Source organism: Heterodontus francisci, chromosome 9 (assembly GCF_036365525.1).
Source record: "Heterodontus francisci isolate sHetFra1 chromosome 9, sHetFra1.hap1, whole genome shotgun sequence".
Classification (NCBI taxonomy): Eukaryota; Metazoa; Chordata; class Chondrichthyes; order Heterodontiformes; family Heterodontidae; genus Heterodontus; species Heterodontus francisci.
The window spans coordinates 5,813,400-5,836,362 of NC_090379.1; the positions used below are offsets into that span (position 1 = coordinate 5,813,400).

At 49.4% G+C, this 22,963-nt stretch overlaps 1 protein-coding gene across 4 annotated transcripts in view; it reads right to left on the bottom strand.

Annotated features, from left to right (window-relative positions):
• Window positions 1–22,963, bottom strand: part of esr2a (estrogen receptor 2a) — a 569,342-nt gene that overhangs the window by 189,130 nt on the left and 357,249 nt on the right. For all 4 annotated transcript variants that reach the window (XM_068038484.1, XM_068038485.1, XM_068038486.1 and 1 more), the window contains exon 2: window positions 6,906–7,391. In XM_068038484.1, the coding sequence (XP_067894585.1) occupies window positions 6,906–7,391 (486 nt within the window). The remainder of the gene's footprint in view (window positions 1–6,905; window positions 7,392–22,963) is intronic.

Genomic DNA, 22,963 nt, shown 5'->3' on the forward strand with positions numbered 1-22,963 from the left:
ATTAGCTGATGGTAGAAGGACTAAGGGACACAGATTTAAGGTTTTGGGCAAGAAATGCAGGGGGGTGGAAGTGAGTGGTTGTGACCTAGAACTTGCTGCCTATGAGGATGGTGGAAGCAGAGATAATCAATGATTTCAAAAGGAAATTGGATGGACACTTGAGGGAATTAAACTTGCAGAGTATAAGAATAGAGGTGGGGAACAGGACTGACTGGATTGCTCTAGAGAGGGAGACTCAATGGGCCAGTTGACCTCCTTCTGTGCCGTAATGACTCTGTGACTCCATGACCTCAAGTAGAACAACTCCCAGTATAACCTGGATTTAGATTAGATTAGATTAGATTAGAGATACAGCACTGAAACAGGCCCTTCGGCCCACCGAGTCTGTGCCGACCGTCAACCACCCATTTATACTAATCCTACACTAATCCCATATTCCTACCAAACATCCCCACCTGTCCCTATATTTCCCTACCACCTACCTATACTAGTGACAATTTATAATGGCCAATTTACCTATCAACCTGCAAGTCTTTTGGCTTGTGGGAGGAAACCGGAGCACCCGGAGAAAACCCACGCAGACACAGGGAGAACTTGCAAACTCCACACAGGCAGTACCCGGAATCGAACCCGGGTCCCTGGAGCTGTGAGGCTGCGGTGCTAACCACTGCGCCTAAAGAGTTAAATCAGAGTCAGAGTCTGAATTCACGCGCAAAATGTTTCGGAATTTTCTGGTGTTCGTGTGGTGTGCTAATGAGTTATTCAATCAACTGCCAAACTTAACACAGCATCCCGTTTCAGAACATTATTCCCTCTAAGGCAATTGATCATGGAGTGTAATGGTGCAAGAGACCAGTTCCCACATAAGCTGTCTTTGTAACCTGAACCAGAGAGGCATCAACTAAATCCTTGAGTGATTAACTTTCTTAGACAACACACACAGCCCTTTGCAACAGCAGACTGAGTGGAGCGAGGAGCCTGGAACACTGCTCCTTCACCTATGTGATCTGGTATCACTCCAGGCCAGGAAGTCTCTTCACTCTCCTGATTGCAACAGCCTCTCCATGAACTGAGGCTGGACAGAGTTCAATTCATTTCCCATGGAGCTGTGAACTCAATCACAAACAGGGCCTAAATTGTCAATCCTGCTCTCACAGGCCAACAGGAAACCTGTTGTGGGAAATGGAAAATCGGAACCAAGTAAAAACATCAGAATATAAGAAATAGGAGCAGGAGTAGATCACACAGCACCTGCAATCCAGCCCCCCGTGCGCGGCCCCCCCGCGTACCCCACTACCGCCCCCACTCCCACCCCCATCAAGCCCGCTCCACAATTCAAAACAATCGGAAAAAAAAATAGCTCATCTTCTGCTTCAACTCCACATTCCCGTCTGGTCCCTATATCCCTCGATTCCCTGAATTAAACCAGAAATCTGTCTATCCCAGCATTAAATATACTCAATGATGGAGCATCCACAACCCTCTGGGGTAGAGAATTCCAAAGATTCACAACCCTTTGAGTGAAGTAATTTCTTCTCATCTCAGTTCCTGAATGATTGGCCCCTTATCCTGAGATTGTATCCCCGTGTTTTAGATTCCCCGACCAGGGGAAATAATCTCAGTGTCTATCCTGTCAAATCCCTTCAGAATCTTGTATGTTTCAATGAGATCACCTCTCATTCTTCCAAACGTCAGAGAATATACTTCCCCAATATCAACTGGGATAGTCTTAATGCAAAAGGCTTAGAGGGGGAGGAATTCTTAAAATACATACAGGAGAGCTTTTTGAGCCAGTATGTAGAAAGCCCTACATGAGAAGGGGCAGTACTGGACCTAATCCTAGAGGATGAAGCTGGACAAGTGGTAGAAGTGTCAGTGGGGGAACATTTCGGGGATAGTGACCATAACTCTGTATGATTTAAGGTAGTTATGGAAAAGGACAAAGATGGACCGGAAATAAAGGTACTGAATTGGGGGAAGGCCGATTTCAATATGATAAAATAGGATCTGGCCAAAGTGGACTGGGAGCAGCTACTTGTAGGAAAGTTTACATCAGACCAGTGGGAGTCATTCAAAGAGGAAATAGTGAGAGTTCAGAGCCAACATGTACCCGTTAAGGTGAAAGGTAGGACCAACAAGTCCAGGGAACCCTGGATGTCAATGGATATAGAGGATTGGATCAGGAAAAAAAATCAGGCTTATGGGAGATTCAGAGGGCTGAAAACAGCGGAGGCACTAGAGGAGTATAGAAAGTGTATGGGGTATTAAAAAAGTATTTAGGAGAGCGAAGAGGGGACATGAAAAAACACTGGCGAGCAAGATAAAGGAAAATCCCACGGTATTTTATAAGTATATTAAGGGCAAGAGGTTAACCAGGGAAAGAATAGAGCCCATTATGGACAAAAATGGCAAACTGTGTGTGGAGCCAGAGGACATAGGTGAGGTTTTAAATGATTAGGGAGGAAATATTAACTGTTCTAGCAGGCTTAAAAGTGGATAAATCCCCAGGCCCAGATGAGATGCATCCCAGGCTGTTATGTGAGGCAAGGGAGGAGATAGCAGGGGCTCTGACACAAATTTTCAGATCCTCTCTGGCCACAGGTGCAGTACCAGAGGACCGGAGGACAGCGAATGTGGTACCATTATTCAAGAAGGGTAGTAGGGATAAACCAGGTAATTACAGGCCGGTGAGTCTAACATCAGTGGTTGGGAAACTATTGGAAAAAATTCTGAGGGATAGGATTAATCTCCACTTGGAGAGGCAGGGATTAATCTGGGATAGTCAGCATGGCTTTGTCAGGGGAGATCGTGTCTAACTAACTTGATTGAATTTTTCGAGGTGGTGACTAGATGTGTAGTTGAGGATAAAGCAGTTAATATATTATACATGGACATCAGTAAGGCTTATGATAAGATACTGCATGGGAGATTGGTCAAGAAGGTAAGAGCCCATGGGATCCAGGGTAATTTGACAAATTGGATCCAAAATTGGCTTAGTGGCAGGAGGCACTGGTCGAAGATTGTTTTTGCGAGTGGAAGCCTGTGACCAGTGGTGTACCGCAGGGATCGGTGCTGGGACCCTTGCTGTTTGTAGTGTACATTAATGATTTAGACGTGAATATAGGAGGTATGATCAGTAAGTTCGCAGATGTCACGAAAATTGGTGGCGTTGTAAATAGTGAGGAGGAAAGCCTTCGATTACAGGATGATATAGATGGGCTGGTAAGGTGGGCAGAGCAGTGGCAAATGGAATTTAATCCTGAGAAGTGTGAGGTGATGCATTTTTGGAGGACTAACAAGGCAAGGGAATATACAATGGATGGTAGGACCCTAGGAAGTACAGAGATTCAGAGGGACCTTGGTGTACTTGTCCATAGATCACTGAAGGCAGCAGCACAGGTAGATAAGGTGGTTAGGAAAGCATATGGAATACCTGCCTTTATTAGCCGAGACAGAATAAAAGAGCAGGGAGGTTATGATGGAGCTGTATAAAACACTAGTTAGGCTACAGCTGGAGTACTGTGTACAGTTCTGGGCACCACACTATAGGAAGGATGTGATTGCACTGGAGAGGGTGCAGAGGAGATTCACCAGGATGTTGCCTGGGCTGGAGCATTTCAGCTATGAAAAGAGACTGGATAGGCTAGGGTTGTTTTCTTAGAGCGGAGAAGGCTGAGGGGGGACCTGATTGAGGTATACAAAATTATGAGGGCATTGATCGGTTAGATAGGAAGAAACTTTTTCCCTTAGCGGAGGGATCAATAACCAGGGGGCATAGATTTAAGTTAAGGGGCAGGAGGTTTAGAGTCGATTTGAGGAAAAATGTTTTTCACCCAGAGGGTGGTTGGAATCTGGAACACACTGCCTGAAGGGGAGGTAGAGGCAGGAACCCTCACAACATTTAAGAAGTATTTAGATGAGCACTTGAAACGCCATAGCATACAAGGTTACGGGCCAAGTGCTGGAAAATGGGATTGGAATAGTTAGGTGCTTGATGGCCAGCACGGACACGATGGGCCGAAGGGCCAGTTTCTGTGCTGTATAACTCTATGACTCTAATATAGACACAATTTACTCAGACTCTCATCATAGGCCAACCCCCTCATCCCAGGGGCCAATCTAGTGAACCTTCACTGTACTGTCTCCAAGGCAAGTATATCCTTCATTAGATATGGAGACCAAAACTGCACACAGTATTCCAAGTGTGGTCTCACCAAAACCCTGTATAATTGTCGCAAGACCTCTTCATTCCTGTACTCCAAACCCCTTGCAATAAAGACCAACATGCGATTTGTCTTCCTAATTGCTTGCTGTACCTGCATGCTAACTTGTGTTCCTTGTAAGAGTGCACCCAAGTCTCTCTGAACATCAACATTTAGAAGTTTCACGTCTTTTAAAAATTATTCTGTTTTTCTATTCTTACTACCACAGTGAATAACCTCACACTTCCCCACATTATACTCCATCGGGTTGCCCTCTCACGTAACCTGTCCATATCTCTTTGCAGCCTCTTTGTGAATGGGACTTGGTGTGAGTTAAGACACAGGCAACAGAGCTTTGGATGACCTCAAGTCCCTGAAGTTTCTGTAATACTTTTTCTCTGCTGATATTAATTACTTTACGTTCCTCACTCTTATTAGTGCCTTACTTGCCCTTTATTTCTGGTATGTAATTTGAATCTTCTACTGTGAAGACAGACAAAATATTTTAGTCTATTTACCTATGCAGCTTTAGCCAGCTCTCACTTATGTAATTAGCTTTGTTTACGTTTAAGATTTTTGTTTGTGATTGGAGTATGTCACTTTCAAACTTAACATGGAGTTCAACTGTAGTATGATCACTTTTCCCAGCGGATCTTTTACTATGAGATGACTAATTAACCCTGCCTCATTACACAATACTAGATCGAAAATAGCTTTATCCCTGGTTGGTTCTCCAAAGTATTGTTCCAGGAAATTGTCACAAAGGCATTCTACAAACTCAGCCAATTTGGTTTGTACAGTCCAAATGAAGATTAAAGCCACCCAAAATTACTATATTGCCTTTGTTACAAGCTTCAATTATTTCTTGCTTAATGCGCTGTCCCACGGTATAATTATTGTTAGGAGGGTCTATAAAGTACTCTCACCAGTGTCTTCTGAATCTCGTTATTCGAAGTGGAAGGATTCCTCCAAGGTTATACTGGTGTTAAAGGTGCAAAGTAGACTGAGATTTACTCTGCATCTAACCCCGTACTGTACCTGTCCTGGGAGTGTTTGATGGGGACAGTGTAGAGGGAGCTTTACTCTGTATCTAACCCCGTGCTGTACCTGTCCTGGGAGTGATTGATGGGGACAGTGTAGAGGGAGCTTTACTCTGTATCTAACCCTGTACTGTACCTGTCCTGGGAGTGTTTGATGGGGACAGTGTAGAGGGAGCTTTACTCTGTATCTAACCCCGTGCTGTACCTGTCCTGGGAGTGTTTGATGGGGACAGTGTAGAGGGAGCTTTACTCTGTATCTAACCCCGTGCTGTACCTGTCCTGGGAGTGATTGATGGGGACAGTGTAGAGGGAGCTTTACTCAGTATCTAACCCCGTGCTGTACCTGTCCTGGGAGTGTTTGATGGGTCAGTGTAGAGGGAGCTTTACTCTGTATCTAACCCCGTGCTGTACCTGTCCTGGGAGTGTTTGATGGGGACAGTGTAGAGGGAGCTTTACTCTGTATCTAACCCCGTGCTGTACCTGTCCTGGGAGTGTTTGATGGGGACAGTGTAGAGGGAGCTTTACTCTGTATCTAACCCCGTGCTGTACCTGTCCTGGGAGTGTTTGATGGGGACAGTGTAGAGGGAGCTTTACTCTGTATCTAACCCCGTGCCGTACCTGTCCTGGGAGTGTTTGATGGGGACAGTGTAGAGGGAGCTTTACTCTGTATCTAACCCCGTGCTGTACCTGTCCTGGGAGCATATGTTAGATACAAAGTAAAGCTCCGTCTATCCTCTCCTTTGAAACCTCAATAAGGATTCAGAGGAATTTCCTTAATACATCAGTATTATGTACTGAGTTCCCAGAGCAGCCAATGTATCCAGCTCGTGAAGGTTTAAGATTTAATGGGAATTCCTGACTAAAGCCAGGCCTGTGCCACTGGCTCATAGCAAATGGAAACAGACTTGAATCAGAGTCTCACTTCACATTGAACTCTTACAACAAGGAGCCAAAGGACATTGTCATTTCCTCCATCTGGGCTTCAAGTGAAACCAGGTCAAAAGGTGAAAAAGCAATGGTGTGCCTGAATACAGGAAGTCCTGACATATTTCACTCTCTGAAATTTTAGCCTCTTAACCATGGATAATACAACAGTGGCCTGCATTTACATGGCGTCTTCAATGTAGTAAAACATCTTAAGATGCTTCACACAAGCAATTATTCTGCAAAATGTGACACCAAGCCACGTAAGGAGATATTAGGGAAGGTGACCAAAGCTTGTTCAAACAGGTTTTAAGCATCATCTGATAGGAAAAGAGAGAGATAGGAAGGTGGAGAGGTTCAGAGAGGGAATTTACAAAGCTTAGTGCCCAGGCTGGGAGGACATGCAGAAGACCAGACTGGTGGAGTGTAGATATCTTGGAGGTTCTGATGAAAGGTCACAGACCTGCTACGTTAACTCTGCTTCTCTCTCCACAGATGCTGCCAGACCTGCTGAGTATTTCCAGTACTTTCTGTTTTTATCTTGGAGGGTTGTAGGACTGGAGGAGGCTACAGAGATAGGGAGGGACGAGGCTACGGAGGAGGTTCAGACACAAGGATGCGAGTTTTAAACTTGGGGCATTGCTGGACTTGTGCAAGGTAGTGAGCACAGGGGAGATGAGTAAACGGGACTTGGCATGAGTTAGGAGAGAAACAGCAAAGGCCCAGTTTCGGCTCTTACCTGTTCAAAACATGTTGATCTCCTGATCTCAGGTCATCCCAAGGACTCTTGGGCGGTTCAGCGTACATGATGGGCTGCTGGCAGTGTAGTGTTATGGGAGAGACATGGCCAGCGGAGGACCAGTACATTGACGGACTCAAGCTTTGCCTCACGATCGTGCCATCAGGACCACTGGCATCGCTGGGCATGCTGTATCCCAGTATGGAGGGGCTATAGATCGCAAGCGTTGGGAATTCATTTGGTGAAGGAATGCAAACAGGACCATGGTCAGACAGACTTGGCAAAGAAGTACTGTATTGAGGCTGAGTGGGTACACCCGAAGGAGAGTTTTTCATGTGCCTTTCTATTGCCCCAGCTCTGAGTTCTTGTAGGTCTGGCATCTGCAAAGATTCTTTCATTGGTGAGGTGGCCATGCTTGAAGCGCAGGTCCCTCGGAGAAAGAACTTGTTTGGAGATCTTCGCTCATAAAACCATTGCGTCTTCTCACTAGGAAACAAAGAGAAGGAAACAACAGTAATTTCGTTTCTCCCGAAATAAAACCACAAAACATAAGCAGAGGGCTAGGTGGCAGAGTGATGGTCTAGCAGTGTGCCAATTTAGAGCAAAGCAGTGCCATTGAATGGCAACAGTCAAGATTATCCTTGCAAATCCCTGGTTAGACCACCTTTGGAGTGAGTAACCGTGTACAGTTCTGGGCTCCACATCCTAGAAAGGATATATTGGCCTTGGAAGGAGTACAACACAGATTCACCAGAATGTTACCAGGTGAGATTATGAGGAGAGACTTCATAAACTAGGCTTGTGTTCCCGGGAATATAGAAAGTTAAGTGGTGATTTAGTTGGACCTTTTCGGGATTTGAAAGGAATGGATAGGGTAGATAGAGAGAAACTTGTTCTGCTGGTGGGAGAGTCTAAGACAAGACGACATAACCTTAAAATCAGAGCCAAGCCATTCAGGAGAGAAGTTAGGAAACACTTCTTCACACAGAGGGTGGCAGAAGTGTGGAAATCTGTCCCACAAAAAGGAGATACCAGCTCAATTAATCATTTTAAATCTGAGATCATTAGGTTATTGCTAGACCAATTTATACAGGTATGTGAAGAATTACAGTCAGAAACAGGGGAATTTATTATGGGGAACAAAGAAATGGCTGACCAACTAAATGCATACTTTGATTCTGTCTTCACAAAGGAGGACACAAATATCATACCAGAAATGTTGGGAACACAGGGCTTAGTGAGAGAGAGGAACTGAAGGAAATCAGTATCAGTAGAGAAATGGTATTGGGGAAATTGATGGGATTGAAGGCTGATAAATCCCCAGGGCCTGATGGTATGCATCCCAGAGTACTTAAGGAAGTGGCCCTAGAAATAGTGGATGCATTGGTGGTCATCTTCCAAGATTCTATAGACTCTGGAACAGTTCCTACCGATTGGAGGGTAGCTAATGTAACCCCACTATTTAAAAAGGGAGGTAGAGAGAAAGCAGGGAATTATAGACCAGTCAGCCTGATATCGGTAGTGGGGAAAATTCTAGAGTCCATTATCAAAGATTTTATAGCAGAGCACTTGGAGAACAGTGGTAGAATCGGACAGAGTCAGCATGGATTTACGAAAGGGAAATCATGCTTGACAAATCTACTAGAATTCTTCGAGGATGCAACTAGTAGAGTTGATGAGGGGGAGCCAGTGGATGTGGTTTATTTGGACTTTCAGAAGGCTTTCGACAAAGTCCCACATAAGAGGTTAGCGTGTAAAATTAAAGCACATGGGATTGGGGGTAGTGTATTGCGATGGATAGAAAATTGATTGGCAGACAGGAAACAAAGAGTAGGGATAAATGGGTCTTTTTCTGAATGGCAGGCAGTGACTAGTGGGGTACCGCAGGGATCGGTGCTCGGGCCCCAGTTATTCATAATATATATTAATGATTTAGATGAGGGAACTAAATGTAATATCTCCAAATTTGCAGACGACACAAAACTGGGTGGGAGGGTGAGGTGTGAGGAGGATGCAAAGAGGCTTCAGGGTGATTTGGACAAGTTGAGTGAGTGGGCTAATGCATGGCAGATGCAGGATAATAGGGTAAATGTGAGGTTATTCACTTTGGTAGCAAAAACAGGAAGGCAGACTATTATTTGAATGGCTATAAACTGAGCGAGGGGAATATGCAGCGAGACCTGGGTGTTCTCGTACACCAGTCGCTGAAGGTAAGCATGCAGGTGCAACAGGCGGTAAAAAAGGCAAATGGTATGTTGGCCTTCATAGCGAGAGGATTCAAGTACAGGAGCAGGGATGTCTTGCTGCAATTATACAGGGCCTTGGCAAGGCCACACCTGGAATATTGTGTGCAGTTTTGGTCTCCTTATCGGAGGAAGGAAGTTCTTGCTATAGAGGGAGTGCAGCGAAGGTTTACCAGACTGATTCCTGGGATGACAGGACTGACGTATGAGGAGAGATTGAGTCAGTTAGGATTATATTCGCTGGAGTTCAGAAGAGTGAGGGGAGATCGCATAGAAACCTATAAAATTCTAACAGGCCTTGACAGGGTAGTTGCAGGAAGGATGTTCCTGATGGTGGGGAGTCCAGAAACAGGGGTCATAGTCTCAGGATACGGGGTAAACCTTTCAGGACTGAGATGAGGAGAAATTTCTTCACCCAGAGAATGGTGAACCTGTGGAATTCGCTACCACAGAAAGCAGTTGAGGCCAAAACATTGTATGTTTTCAAGAAGGAGTTAGATATAGCTCATGGGGTGAAAGGGATCAAAGGATATGGGGGGAAAGCGGGAACAGGTTACTGAGTTGAATGATCAGCCATGATCACAATGAATGGCGGAGCAGGCTCGAAGGGCCGAATGGCCTACTCCTGCTCCTATTTTCTATGTTTCTATGATATGGAGGCAAAGGAGGGTTTATGGAATTTGGTCACAGATCAGCCACAATGTCACTGAATGGTGGAACAGGCTTTAGGGGCTAAACAAATTCAGTCATGCCACGATTTACTGAATGGAGAACTGATTCTGATCAAGAGTCAATAAATGAACAACTGAATCCCACTGTTACTGAATAAGAGGCTCAGTCGTACCCTTAAGTTCTTGAATGTAAAATTACATTTTCTTTTGAAGTTACTGAATGAAGAAGCTGATCCCACTAAGAATTAAGGAAAAAAAGTCCTTTAGTCTAAATTAACTGACTGTAAGACGTAGTCCAATCAGGAGTCGTGGGAAGATGGTAGTGCAGTGATAATGTCACTGAATTAGTAATTCAGAGGCCCAGGCTAATGTCCTGGGGACACGGGTTCAAATCCAACCATGACAGCTGGTGGAATTTAAATTAATTAATTTTTTAAAAAATTGGAATTGAAAGCCAGTCTCAGTAATGGTGCTATGAAACTATCATTCATTGTTGTAAAAACCCATCTGGCTCCCTGATGTCCTTTAGGGAAGGAAATCTGCCATCCTCGCCTGGTCTGGCCGACATGTGACTCCAGACCCACAGCAATGTGGTTGACTCTTAACAACCCTCCAAAATAGCCTTGCAAGACACTCAGTTGTCCAGGGCAATTCAGGATGAGCAACAAACGCTGGCCTCGCCAGTGACGCCCACATCCCATTTTTGAATTAAAAAACCTCAAGAGGGTTGTAAATCATGGGAATTCACCACTCAATTGGGTTGTGGATACTCAGTTGTTGAATTTATTCAAGACTGAGACTGATAGATTTTTGGACTCTAAGGAAATCAAGGAATATAGGTAACAGGTGGGTCAGTACAGTTGAGCCAGAGGTGGCGCAGTGGTTAGCACTGCAGCCTCACAGCTCCAGTGACCCGGGTTCGGTTCTGGGTGCTGCCTGTGCAGAGTTTGCAAGTTCTCCCTGTGACCATGTGGGTTTCCACCGCGTGCTCCGGTTTCCTCCCACAGCCAAAGACTTGCAGGTTGATAGGTAAACTGGCCATTGTAAATTGCCCCTAGTGTAGGTAGGTGGTAGGAGAATGATGGGGATGTGGTAGGGAATATGGGATTAATGTAGGATTAGTATAAATGGGTGGTTGTTGGTCGGCACAGACTCGGTGGGCCGAAGGGCCTGTTTCAGTGCTGTATCTCTAAATAAAATAAAAATAAAGATCAGCCATGATCCTATTGAATCGCGGGACAGGCTCGAGGGGAGGTATGGGCGAGTCCTGCTCCCATTTATGTTCATGGAAGATAATAAACAAAAAAACCCAGTCCTAGTAAGTCTTAAAATGTTAGTCCGCTTTCAAAGATACTGAATTCAAAAGCAGAAGTCCACTTGTCACTTACACAGGAGAGCGATACCAAATTAAGGTTAAAATGTCTCTATAATTTGCTGAATCAGACAGATTACTGACTAACTGATACAGATCCTTCTCTAATATTGTTTTCACTTAGTCTCCATGCGCTTTCATTATATTTTTCAACATGAGCTTTTATTACAAGTCATAATCTGTGCAAGACCACAAAATCTTAATTCTGTGAACAAGTTCCCGAACGATTCCCCTGGACACCAGGATATCAATAATAATTCAGCCTTTATGACAACATAAAGCAGACGGAGGAGGCGTTAGGAAGTGTTCTGACTAACCAAAGATGTTAAAGGTGCAAATTAGAATTTTTATTAGTATTAGAATTAGAACATTACAGCGCAGTACAGGCCCTTCGGCCCTCGATGTTGCGCCGACCTGTGAAACCATCTGACCTACACTATTCCATTTTCATCCATATGTCTATCCTTTCTTTCTTTTGGGCCTCCTTATCTCGAGAGACAATGGATACGCGCCTGGAGGTAGTCAGTGGTTTGTGAAGCAGTGCCTGGAGTGGCTATAAAGGCCAATTCTGGAGTGACAGGCTCTTCCACAGGTGCTGCAGAGAAATTTGTTTGTTGGGGCTGTTGCACAGTTGGCTCTCTCCTTGCGCCTCTGTCTTTTTTCCTGCCAACTACTAAGTCTCTTCGACTCGCCACAATTTAGCCCTGTCTTTATGGCTGCCCGCCAGCTCTGGCGAATGCTGGCAACTGACTCCCATGACTTGTGATCAATGTCACACGATTTCATGTCGCGTTTGCAGACGTCTTTATAACGGAGACATGGACGGCCGGTGGGTCTGATACCAGTGGCGAGCTCGCTGTACAATGTGTCTTTGGGGATCCTGCCATCTTCCATGCGGCTCACATGGCCAAGCCATCTCAAGCGCCGCTGACTCAGTAGTGTGTATAAGCTGGGGGTGTTGGCCGCTTCAAGGACTTCTGTGTTGGAGATATAGTCCTGCCACCTGATGCCAAGTATTCTCCAATGGAAAGTGTCTATCCAATGACCACTTAAATGCCCTTAAAGTTGGCGAGTCTACTACTGTTGCAGGCAGGGCGTTCCACGCCCCTACTACTCTCTGAGTAAAGAAACTACCTCTGACATCTGTCCTATATGTATCACCCCTCAACTTAAAGCTATGTCCCCTCGTGTTTGCCATCACCATCCGAGGAAAAAGACTCTCACTATCCACCCTATCTAACCCTCTGATTATCTTATATGTCTCTATTAAGTCACCTCTCCTCCTCCTTCTCTCCAACGAAAACAACCTCACGTCCCTCAGCCTTTCCTCGTAAGACCTTCCCTCCATACCAGGCAACATCCTAGTAAATCTCCTCTGCACCCTTTCCATAGCTTCCACATCCTTCCTATAATGCGGTGACCAGAACTGCACGCAATACTCCAGGTGCGGTCTCACCAGAGTTTTGTACAGCTGCAGCATGACCTCGTGGCTCCGAAACACGATCCCCCTACTAATAAAAGCTAACACACCATATGCCTTCTTAACAGCCCTATTAACCTGGGTAGCAACTTTCAGGGATTTATGTACCTGGACACCAAGATCTCTCTGTTCATCTACACTACCAAGAATCTTCCCATTAGCCCAGTACTCTGCATTCCTGTTTCTCCTTCCAAAGTGAATCACCTCACACTTTTCCGCATTAAACTCCATTTGCCATCTCTCAGCCCAGCTCTGCAGCCTATCTATGTCCCTCTGTACCCGACAACATCCTTCGGCACTATCCACAACTCCACCGACCTTCGTGTCATCCGCAAATTTACTAACCCACCCTTCTACACCCTCTTCCAGGTCATTTATAAAAATGACAAACAGCAGTGGCCCCAAAACAGATCCTTGCGGTACACCACTAGTAACTAAACTCCAGGATGAACATTTGCCATCAACCACCACCCTCTGTCTTCTTTCAGCTAGCCAATTTCTGATCCAAAGCTCTTAATCACCTTCAACCCCATACTTCCGTATTTTCTGCAATAGCCTACCGTCAGTCCCTTTCAGTCCCTTTCAAAACAGGCTTGGCCTACATAGATTAGACTAACACCTCCACTTCTCCTTAAAATCTCTCCGGTCTGCTACCTGGATGAGGCTGTGAGCATCTGATACATAACATCCCAGAAGAGTCATCCATGGCCGAGTAGGTTTCACTCGGAGCTCTGAATTACAAAACTACAGTTTCAAGTCCCACTCCAAAGTAATACTCCACAGGAGAGTACAGAGGGGGTGCGGCACTGGCGGAGGGACAGTACTGAGGGAGTACTGCACTGTCAGAGGGTCACTACTGAGGGAGTGCCGCACTGTCGGAGGGGCAGTACTGAGGGCGTGCTGCACTGTCGGAGGGTCAGTACTGAGGGAGCGCTGCACTGTCGGAGGGTCAGTACTGAGGGAGTGCGGCACTGTCGGAGGGGCAGTACTGAGGGACTGCTGCACTGTCGGAGGGTCAGTACTGAGGGCGTGCTGCACTGTCGGAGGGTCAGTACTGAGGGAGCGCTGCACTGTCGGAGGGTCAGTACTGAGGGACTGCTGCACTGTCGGAGGGTCCGTACTGAGGGAGTGCTGCACTGTTGGAGTGTCAGTACTGAGAGAATGCTGCACTGTCGGAGGGTCAGTACTGAGAGAGTGCTGGACTGTCGGAGGGTCAGTACTGAGGGAGTGCTGCACTGTCGGAGGGTCAGTACTGAGGGAGTGCTGCACTGTCGGAGGGTCAGTACTGAGGGAGTGCTGCACTGTCGGAGGGTCAGTACTGAGGGAGTGCTGCACTGTCGGAGGGTCAGTACTGAGGGAGTGCGGCACTGTCGGAGGGGCAGTACTGAGGGCATGCTGCACTGTCGGAGGGTCAGTACTGAGGGAGTGCTGCACTGTCGGAGGGTCAGTACTGAGGGAGCGCTGCACTGTCGGAGGGTCAGTACTGAGGGAGTGCGGCACTGTCGGAGGGGCAGTACTGAGGGACTGCTGCACTGTCGGAGGGTCAGTACTGAGGGCGTGCTGCACTGTCGGAGGGTCAGTACTGAGGGAGCGCTGCACTGTCGGAGGGTCAGTACTGAGGGACTGCTGCACTGTCGGAGGGTCCGTACTGAGGGAGTGCTGCACTGTTGGAGTGTCAGTACTGAGAGAATGCTGCACTATCGGAGGGTCAGTACTGAGAGAGTGCTGGACTGTCGGAGGGTCAGTACTGAGGGAGTGCTGCACTGTCGGAGGGTCAGTACTGAGGGAGTGCTGCACTGTCGGAGGGTCAGTACTGAGGGAGTGCTGCACTGTCGGAGGGTCAGTACTGAGGAAGTGCTGCACTGTCGGAGGGTCAGAACTGAGGGAGTGCTGCACTGTCTAGGTGTCAGTACTGAGGGAGTGCTGCACTGTCTAGGTGTCAGTACTGAGGGAGTGCTGCACTGTCGGAGGGTCAGTACTGAGGGAGTGCTGCACTGTCTAGGTGTCAGTACTGAGGGAGTGCTGCACTGTCGGAGGGTAAGTGCTGTGGGAGTGCTGCACTGTCGGAGGGTAAGTGCTGAGGGAGTGCTGCACTGTCGGAGGGTCAGAACTGAGGGAGTGCTGCACTGTCGGAGGGTCAGAACTGAGGGAGTGCTGCACTGTCTAGGTGTCAGTACTGAGGGAGTGCTGCACTGTCGGAGGGTAAGTGCTGTGGGAGTGCTGCACTGTCGGAGGGTAAGTGCTGAGGGAGTGCTGCACTGTCGGAGGGTCAGAACTGAGGGAGTGCTGCACTGTCGGAGGGTCAGAACTGAGGGAGTGCTGCACTGTCTAGGTGTCAGTACTGAGGGAGTGCTGCACTGTCGGAGGGTAAGTGCTGTGGGAGTGCTGCACTGTCGGAGGGTCAGAACTGAGGGAGTGCTGCACCGACTAGGTGTCAGTACTGAGGGAGTGCTGCACTGTCCAGGTGTCAGTACTGAGGAAGTGCTGCCCTGTCGGAGGGTCAGAACTGAGGAAGTGCTGCACTGTCGGAGGGTCAGTAGTGTGGGAGTGCTGCACTGTCGGAGGGTCAGTACAAAGAACAAAGAAAAAAGAACAAAGAAAATTACAGCACAGGAACAGGCCCTTCGGCCCTCCAAGCCTGCGCCGATCCAGATCCTCTATCTAAACCTGTCGCCTATTTTCTAAGGGTCTGTATCCCTTTACTTCCTGCCCATTCATGTATCTGTCTGGGTACATCTTAAAAGACACTATCGTGCCCGCGTCTACCACCTCCACTGGCAACGCGTTCCAGTCACCCACCACCCTCTGCGTAAAGAACTTTCCACTCATATCCCCCCTAAACTTTTCCCCTCTCACTGAGGGAGCACTGCACTGTGGGAGGGTCAGTACTGAGGGAGCACTGCACTGTGGGATGGTCAGTACTGAGGGAGCACTGCACTGTGGGAGGGTCTGTACTGAGGGAGCACTGCACTGTGGGAGGGTCAGTACTGAGGGAGTGCTGTACTGTCGGAGGATCAGTACTGAGGGAGCACTGCAGTGTAGGAGGGTCAGTCCTGAGGGAGTGCTGTACTGTCGGAGTCAGTACTGAGAGAGCACTGCACTGAAGGAGGGTCAGTACTGAGGGAGTGCTGTACTGTCGGAGGGTCAGTACTGAGGGAGCACTGCACTGTAGGAGGGTCAGTACTGAGGGAGCACTGCACGGTCGGAGGGTCAGTACTGAGGGAGCACTGCACTGTGGGAGGGTCAGTACTGAGGGAGCACTGCACTGTCGGAGGGTCAGTACTGAGGGAGCACTGCAGTGTAGGAGGGTCAGTCCTGAGGGAGTGCTGTACTGTCGGAGTCAGTACTGAGAGAGCACTGCACTGAAGGAGGGTCAGTACTGAGGGAGTGCTGTACTGTCGGAGGGTCAGTACTGAGGGAGCACTGCACTGTAGGAGGGTCAGTACTGAGGGAGCACTGCACGGTCGGAGGGTCAGTTCTGAGGGAGCACTGCACTGTGGGAGGGTCAGTACTGAGGGAGCACTGCACTGTAGGAGGGTCAGTACTGAGGGAGCACTGCACTGTCGGAGGGTCAGTACTGAGGGAGCACTGCACTGTCGGAGGGTCAGTACTGAGGGAGCACTGCACTGTGGGAGGGTCAGTACTGAGGGAGCACTGCACTGTAGGAGGGTCAGTACTGAGGGAGCACTGCACTGTAGGAGGGTCAGTACTGAGGGAGCACTGCACGGTCGGAGGGTCAGTTCTGAGGGAGCACTGCACTGTGGGAGGGTCAGTACTGAGGGAGCACTGCACTGTAGGAGGGTCAGTACTGAGGGAGCGCTGCACCGACTGTGTTGCTGTCTATGAGATGTTAACCCAAGGCCACTGCTCAGGTGGACAGGAAAGATCCCACAGCCACTATTGGAAGAGGGGGGGAGTTCTCTCGGTATTGTGGCCAATATTTATCCCTCCAGCAACATCACTAATGACCTGCTCATTATCACACTGCTCTTTATGGGAGTTTGCTGTATGAAAATTAGCTGCTCTGTTTCCTAGAATATCACAGTCACGAAACTTCATAATAAATACACTTGCTTGTTTGGAAAGTGGGGACATCCTGAGATTGTGAAAGGTGCTATAGAAATGCAAGTCTTTCTTTTCGAACTGAGCAAGACCACAATCCTTCAGGATGTTATTGCCCAATGCGGAGTCAATCTGGCTCTTGACAATCCTACAAAGCATTGCCCCAGTGGGTGGAGGGGGTGCTGCCTTGAGGAGGCCGAGGAAGCTCCGCTGCAAGTAGGCTCTGCTACATCAACTGGTTCCACTCAAGCAACACTCCCTGCACTCACTTTGTGAACCCCCTAACCCTTATCTCCTGGCAAGTTGACCCAACATTTTTGCAGCAGGTCAGGTTTGAGGGACCTTACTCTGTATCTGTTTGATGGGGACAATGTACAGGGAGCTTTACTCGGTATCCAACCCCGTTTCTTCAATACATTTTTAAAATAACTATTAAAATCAAATAAATAAACCAAAAACTCAAATTAAAATGCCATTCTCGGCGTCGACGATGCACTCCAGTCCCTGCGGTGCCCACCGGTCACAGAAGGCCTCAAGCGTGCCAGCGGACACCGCATGCTCCCTCTCCAGGGACACCCGGGCGTGAACGTAACCAGAGAAGAGGGGCAGGCAATCGGGGTGGATGGACCCCCCCCCCGACAGCCCGCAGCCTGGACCTGTGAATTGCCACCTTGGCCAGGCCCAGGAGCAGACCGACGAGGAGATCCTCCTCCCGGCCCAAGCCCCTGCGCACTGGGTGCCCAAAGATCAGGAGCGTGGGACTGAAGCGCAGCCAGAACTTGTGGAGCAGCCCCATTCAAATACTCAAATAGGGGTTGCAACCTCGCACACTCCGCATATATGTGGAACACGGACTCGTCCAGGCTGCAGAAAGTACAGGCGGCCTGGGAGTCCGTGAACCTACTTAAAAGTCTATTGCACGGGACTGCTCTGTGCAACACCCTCCACCCCAGGTCCCCGATGTAAAGGGGGAAGACTCCCGCGTAGAGAGACCTCCATCGGGGTTTCCCCTCGCCGCCAGACAGCAACGCGGATCGCCAGGGCGTGTCCGGCCGGCTGACGAGGGCAAGGAAGTGGAGAGTGTGCAGGAGCAGACCGTACAGGAAACCCCTCCATGCTGATTGGAATGGCACTGAGGGCATTTCCGAGAGGCGGCTCGGATTGTGTGGGACCAGCTCCTGAGGAGGGTTTCGGGGCCTGGGTCCGATGAGCAGTTCCGGCCGAGCGGGGGTCAGTCGCGCATCCTCCGCAAGTCAACGGGATCTGTGACCACGAGGAGCATGTCATCAGCTTAAGCCGAGAGGACGACCCGCATGGCCGGCTCGCGCAGAGCCAATCCCGTCAACCTCCTGCGAAGCAGGCACAGGAAGGGCTCCACGGAGATGGCAAACAATTGGCCGGACATGGGGCATCCCTGACGCACTCTTCTCCCAAAGTGAAGGGGCGCTGTGAAGGACCCGTTAACTTTGACCAGACACTCTGCGGCGGTGTATAAAAGTCGGACCCAGGCCACAAAATGCAACTCGAGTCCAAATGCGCGCAGAGTCCCGAAAAGGTATTCGTATATCCACCCTGTCGAACACCGTCTCCTGATCGAGGGAAAGGCGACTGACAGACCAGTCCTCTGGGAAAGATGGATCAGGTCCCGGACCAGGTAGATGTTGTCCTGGATGGACCGGCCCGGGACGGTGTAGGACCGGTCGGGGTGGATCATGTGGGCCAGCACGGAGCCCAGGCGGGTAGACATAGCCCGGGCAAAGATCTTATAATCCGTGCTAAGGAGGGAGACAGACGCCAGTTTTTAAGCAAGCGGAGATCGGCCCTCTTCGGCAGCAGGACGATGACCGCCCTGCGCCACGAGAGGGGCATCTCCCCGGTCGCCAGGCTTTCCCCCAGGACCCGCGCATAATCGTCCACCAGGACGTCCCAGAACACCCTGAGGAACTCCATGGTCAGCCCGTCCAGCCCCGGGGATTTGCCTCTCGAGAGCTGGTGGAGGGCGCCGGTCAGCTCCGCCAACGTGAGCGGAGCCTCCAAGCTTTCGGCGCCCTCCGGGCTGACCTTCGGCAGGTCCTCCCACAAAACTCTGCGCACGTCCTCGCTGGACGGATCCGGAGAGAACAACGCACTGTAATAAGTCCGGACCAGGAGGCCCATTCCCTCCGATCCCTGTTGGAGGATCCGTCGTCGTCCAGCAGCTCAACGAACTGCTATGGACCCCCTGCCATTTTTCCAGCGAGTAGATGAAGGGTGAGGCGCGGTCCAAATCTTCCAGGATCTGGATCCACGACCTCACGTACGCGCCTCGGGACCCTATGAGCTGCAGGTCCCTCAGCGCGCCCTTCTCTTTGTACGCCGGCCACAGGGCCGGGTCCACGACGGCATGTCCGGGGCGGGACTCCAAGTCCAGCACCTCCCTCTCAAGGCGCCCGATCTCAGCTTCCCACCTCTTGGTCGACCCCTTCCCATACTGCTGACAGAAGACACGGATGTGAGTCTTTCCCACATCCCACCATAGCCTCAAGTAGGATAAGCCCCCCTGCTTCCTTCTCCAGTCGGCGCAGAATTGACGGAACGAGTCCCAGAATCGCTCGTCCTCCAGCAGCCAATTGTTAAAGTGCCAGTATGCCCACAGCAGGTGCTGGTCCGAGCATGGCACCAGCCGCATGGAGGTCACCGAGATGTGGGAGACGTACATCTGCGAAATGTGGAGGCGGTCCATTCAGGAGATTCCGCCAGACATCCACCAAGTTGAGGGAGCTGATCAGTTCCCTCAACTTCTCCACCGACCCTTGGCCGCACTGGGGACCGGAGCGATCCCCCACCTCGAGGGTACAGCTAAAATCCCCCCCGAGGATGATGCACTCACCGTTACCAAGAGAGCGGACACTTCTTCAAAGAAGCGCGCTTGCAACGCGCCGGGTCTGGGCGCGTACACGTTCACGGCGAGGTGGAGCAAGCGGCCTGGCACAAATTCCTTGACCCCCAAGTTGTCCGGCTGAAAAATTGGGGCCATGAGTTCAAATCCCACCACATGAGAAGGTGGAATTTGAATTCAATTAATAAATCTGGAATTAAAAGCTAGTCTAATGATGGCCGTGAAACCATTGTCGATTGTTGTAAAAACCCATCTGGTTCACTAATGTCCTTTGGGGAAGGAAATCTGCTGTCCTTACCTGGTCTGGCCTGCATGTGACTCCAGACCCACAGCAATGTGGTTGACTCTTACATGCTCTCTGAAACGGCCTAGCAAACCACTCAGTTGTATCTAACCGCTACAAAGTCAATAAAAAAGAATGAAACCGGACGGACCACCCGGCATCGACCCAGCCCTGTCGACCCTGCAAAGTCCTCCTTACTAACATCTGGGGGCTTGTGCCAAAGTTGGGAGAGCTGTCCCACAGACTAGTCAAGCAACAGGCTGACATAGTCATACTCACGGAATCATACCTTACAGACAATGTCCCAGACACTGCCATCACCATCCCGGGGTATGTCCTGTCCGACCGGCAGGACAGACCCACCAGAGGTGGTGGCACTGTGGTACACAGTAGGGAGGGAGTTGCCCTGGGTGTCCTCAACATCGACTCCAGACCCCAGTGAAGTCTCATGGCATCAGGTCAAACATGGGCAAGGTAACCTCCTACTGAGTGCCAGCTACCGCCCTCCCTCAGCTGATGACTCAGTCCTCCTCCATGTTGAACAGCACTTGGAGGAAGCACTGAGGGTGGCAAGGGCACAAAATGTACTCTGGGTGGGGGACTTCAATGTCCATCACCAAGAGTGGCTCGGTAGCACCACTACTGACCGAGCTGGCCGAGTCCTAAAGGACATAGCTGCTAGACTGGGTCTGCGGCAGGTGGTGAGGGAACCAACAAGAGGGAAAAACATACTTGACCTCGTCCTCACCAATCTGCCTGCTGCAGATGCTTCTGTCCATGACAGAATTGGTAGTGACCACCGCCCAGTCCTTGTGGAGACAAAGTCCTGCCTTCACATTGAGGATACCCTCCATCGTGTTGTGTGGCACTACCACCGTGCTAAATGGGATAGATTTCGAACAGATGTAGCAATGCAAAACTGGGCATCCATGAGGCGCTGTGGGCCATCAGCAACAGCAGAATTGTACTCAACCACAATCTATAACCTCATGGCCCGGCATATCCCCCACCCTGGTTCAATGAAGAGTGCAGGAGGGCATGGCAGGAGCTGCAGCAGGCAAACCTCAAAATGAGGTGTCAACCTGGTGAAGCTACAACATAGGACTATCTGCGTGCCAAACTGCGTAAGCAGAATGCAATAGACAGAGCTAAGCGATCCCATAACCAACGGATCAGATCTAAGCTCTGCAATCCTGCCACATCCAGTCGTGAATGGTGGTGGACAATTAAACAACTAACTGGAGGAGGTGGCTCCACAAATATCCCCATCATCAATGAGGGGGGAGCCCAGCACATCACTGTGAAAGATAAGGCTGAAGCATTTGCAACAATCTTCAGCCAGAAGTGCCGAGTTGATGATCCATCTCGGCCTCCTCCTGAAGTCCCCAGCATTACAAATGCCAGACTTCAGCCAATTCGATTCACTCCGTGTGGTATCACAAAATGACTGAAGGCACTGGATACTGCAAAAGCTATGGGCCCTGACAATATTCCGGCAATAGTACTGAAGACCTGTGCTCCAGAACTTGCCACGACCCTAGCCAAGCTGTTCCAGTATAGCTACAACACTGGCATCTACCCGGCAATGTGGAAAATTGCCCCGGTATGTCCTGTACACAAAAAGCAGGACAAGTCCAACCCGGCCAATTACCGCCCCATCAGCCTACTCTCAGTCATCAGTAAAGTGATGGAACGTGTTATCAACAATGCCATCAAGCAGCACTTGCTTAGCAATAACCTGCTCAGTTTGGGTTCCGCCAGGGCCACTCAGCTCCTGACCTCATTACAGCCTTGGTTCAAACATGGACAAAAGAGCTGAACTCAAGAGGTGAGGTGAGAGTGACTGTCCTTGACATCAAGGCAGCATTTGACCGAGTATGGCATCAAGGAGCCCTGGCAAAACTGAGGTCAATGGGAATCAGGGGGAAAACCCTCCGCTGGCTGGAGTCATACCTAGCACAAAGGAAGATGGTTGTGGTTGTTGGAGGTCAATCATCTGAGCTCCAGGACATCACTGCAGGAGTTCCTCAGGGTAGTGTCCTGGGCCCAACCATCTCCAGCTGCTTCATCAATGACCTTCCTTCAATCATAAGGTCAGAAGTGGGGATGTTTGCTGATGATTGCACAATGTTCAGCACCATTCACAACTCCTCAGATACTGAAGCAGTCCATGTAGAAATGCAGCAAGACCTGGACAATATCCAGACTTGGGTTGATAAGTGGCAAATAACATTCGTGCCACACAAGTGGCGGGCAATGACTATCTCCAACAAGAGAGAATCTAACCATCTCCCCTTGACATTCAATGGCATTACCATCGCTGAATCTCCCCCTATCAACATCCTGGGAGTTACCGTTGACCAGAAACTGAACTGGAGTAGCCATATAAATACCATGGCTACAAGAGCAGGTCAGATGCTTGGAACCTGTGATGAGTAACTCACCTCCTGACTCCCCAAAGCCTGTCCACAATCTTCAAGGCACGTCAGGAGTTTGATGGAATATTCTCCACTTGCCTGGATGGGTGCAACTCCAACAACACTCAAGAAGCGCGACACCATCCAGGACAATGCAGCCTGTTTTATTGGCGCCCCATCCACAAACATTCACTCCCTCCACCACCGACGTACAGTGGCAGCAGTGTGTACCATCTACAAGATGCACTGCAGCAACGCACCAAGGCTCCTTAGACAGCACCTTCCAAACCCGCCATTTGTACCAACTAGAAGGACAAGAGCAGTAAATACATGGGAACACCACCACCTGCAAGTTCCCCTCCAAGTCACACACCATCCTGACTTGGAACTATATCGCTGTTCCTTCACTGTCGCTGGGTCAAAATCCTGGAACTCCCTTCCTAACGGCACTGTGGGTGTACCTACCTCACATGGACTGCAACGGTTCAAGAAGGCAGCTCACCACCACCTTCTCAAGGGCAATTAGGGATGGACAATAAATGCTGGCCTGGCCAGCGATGCCCAAAACCCATGAATGAATCAACAAAAAAAAAGATAGACACCCCACTAGAAATAGGGGTGAGATGACTCATGTAGACCCCACCCTGCCACT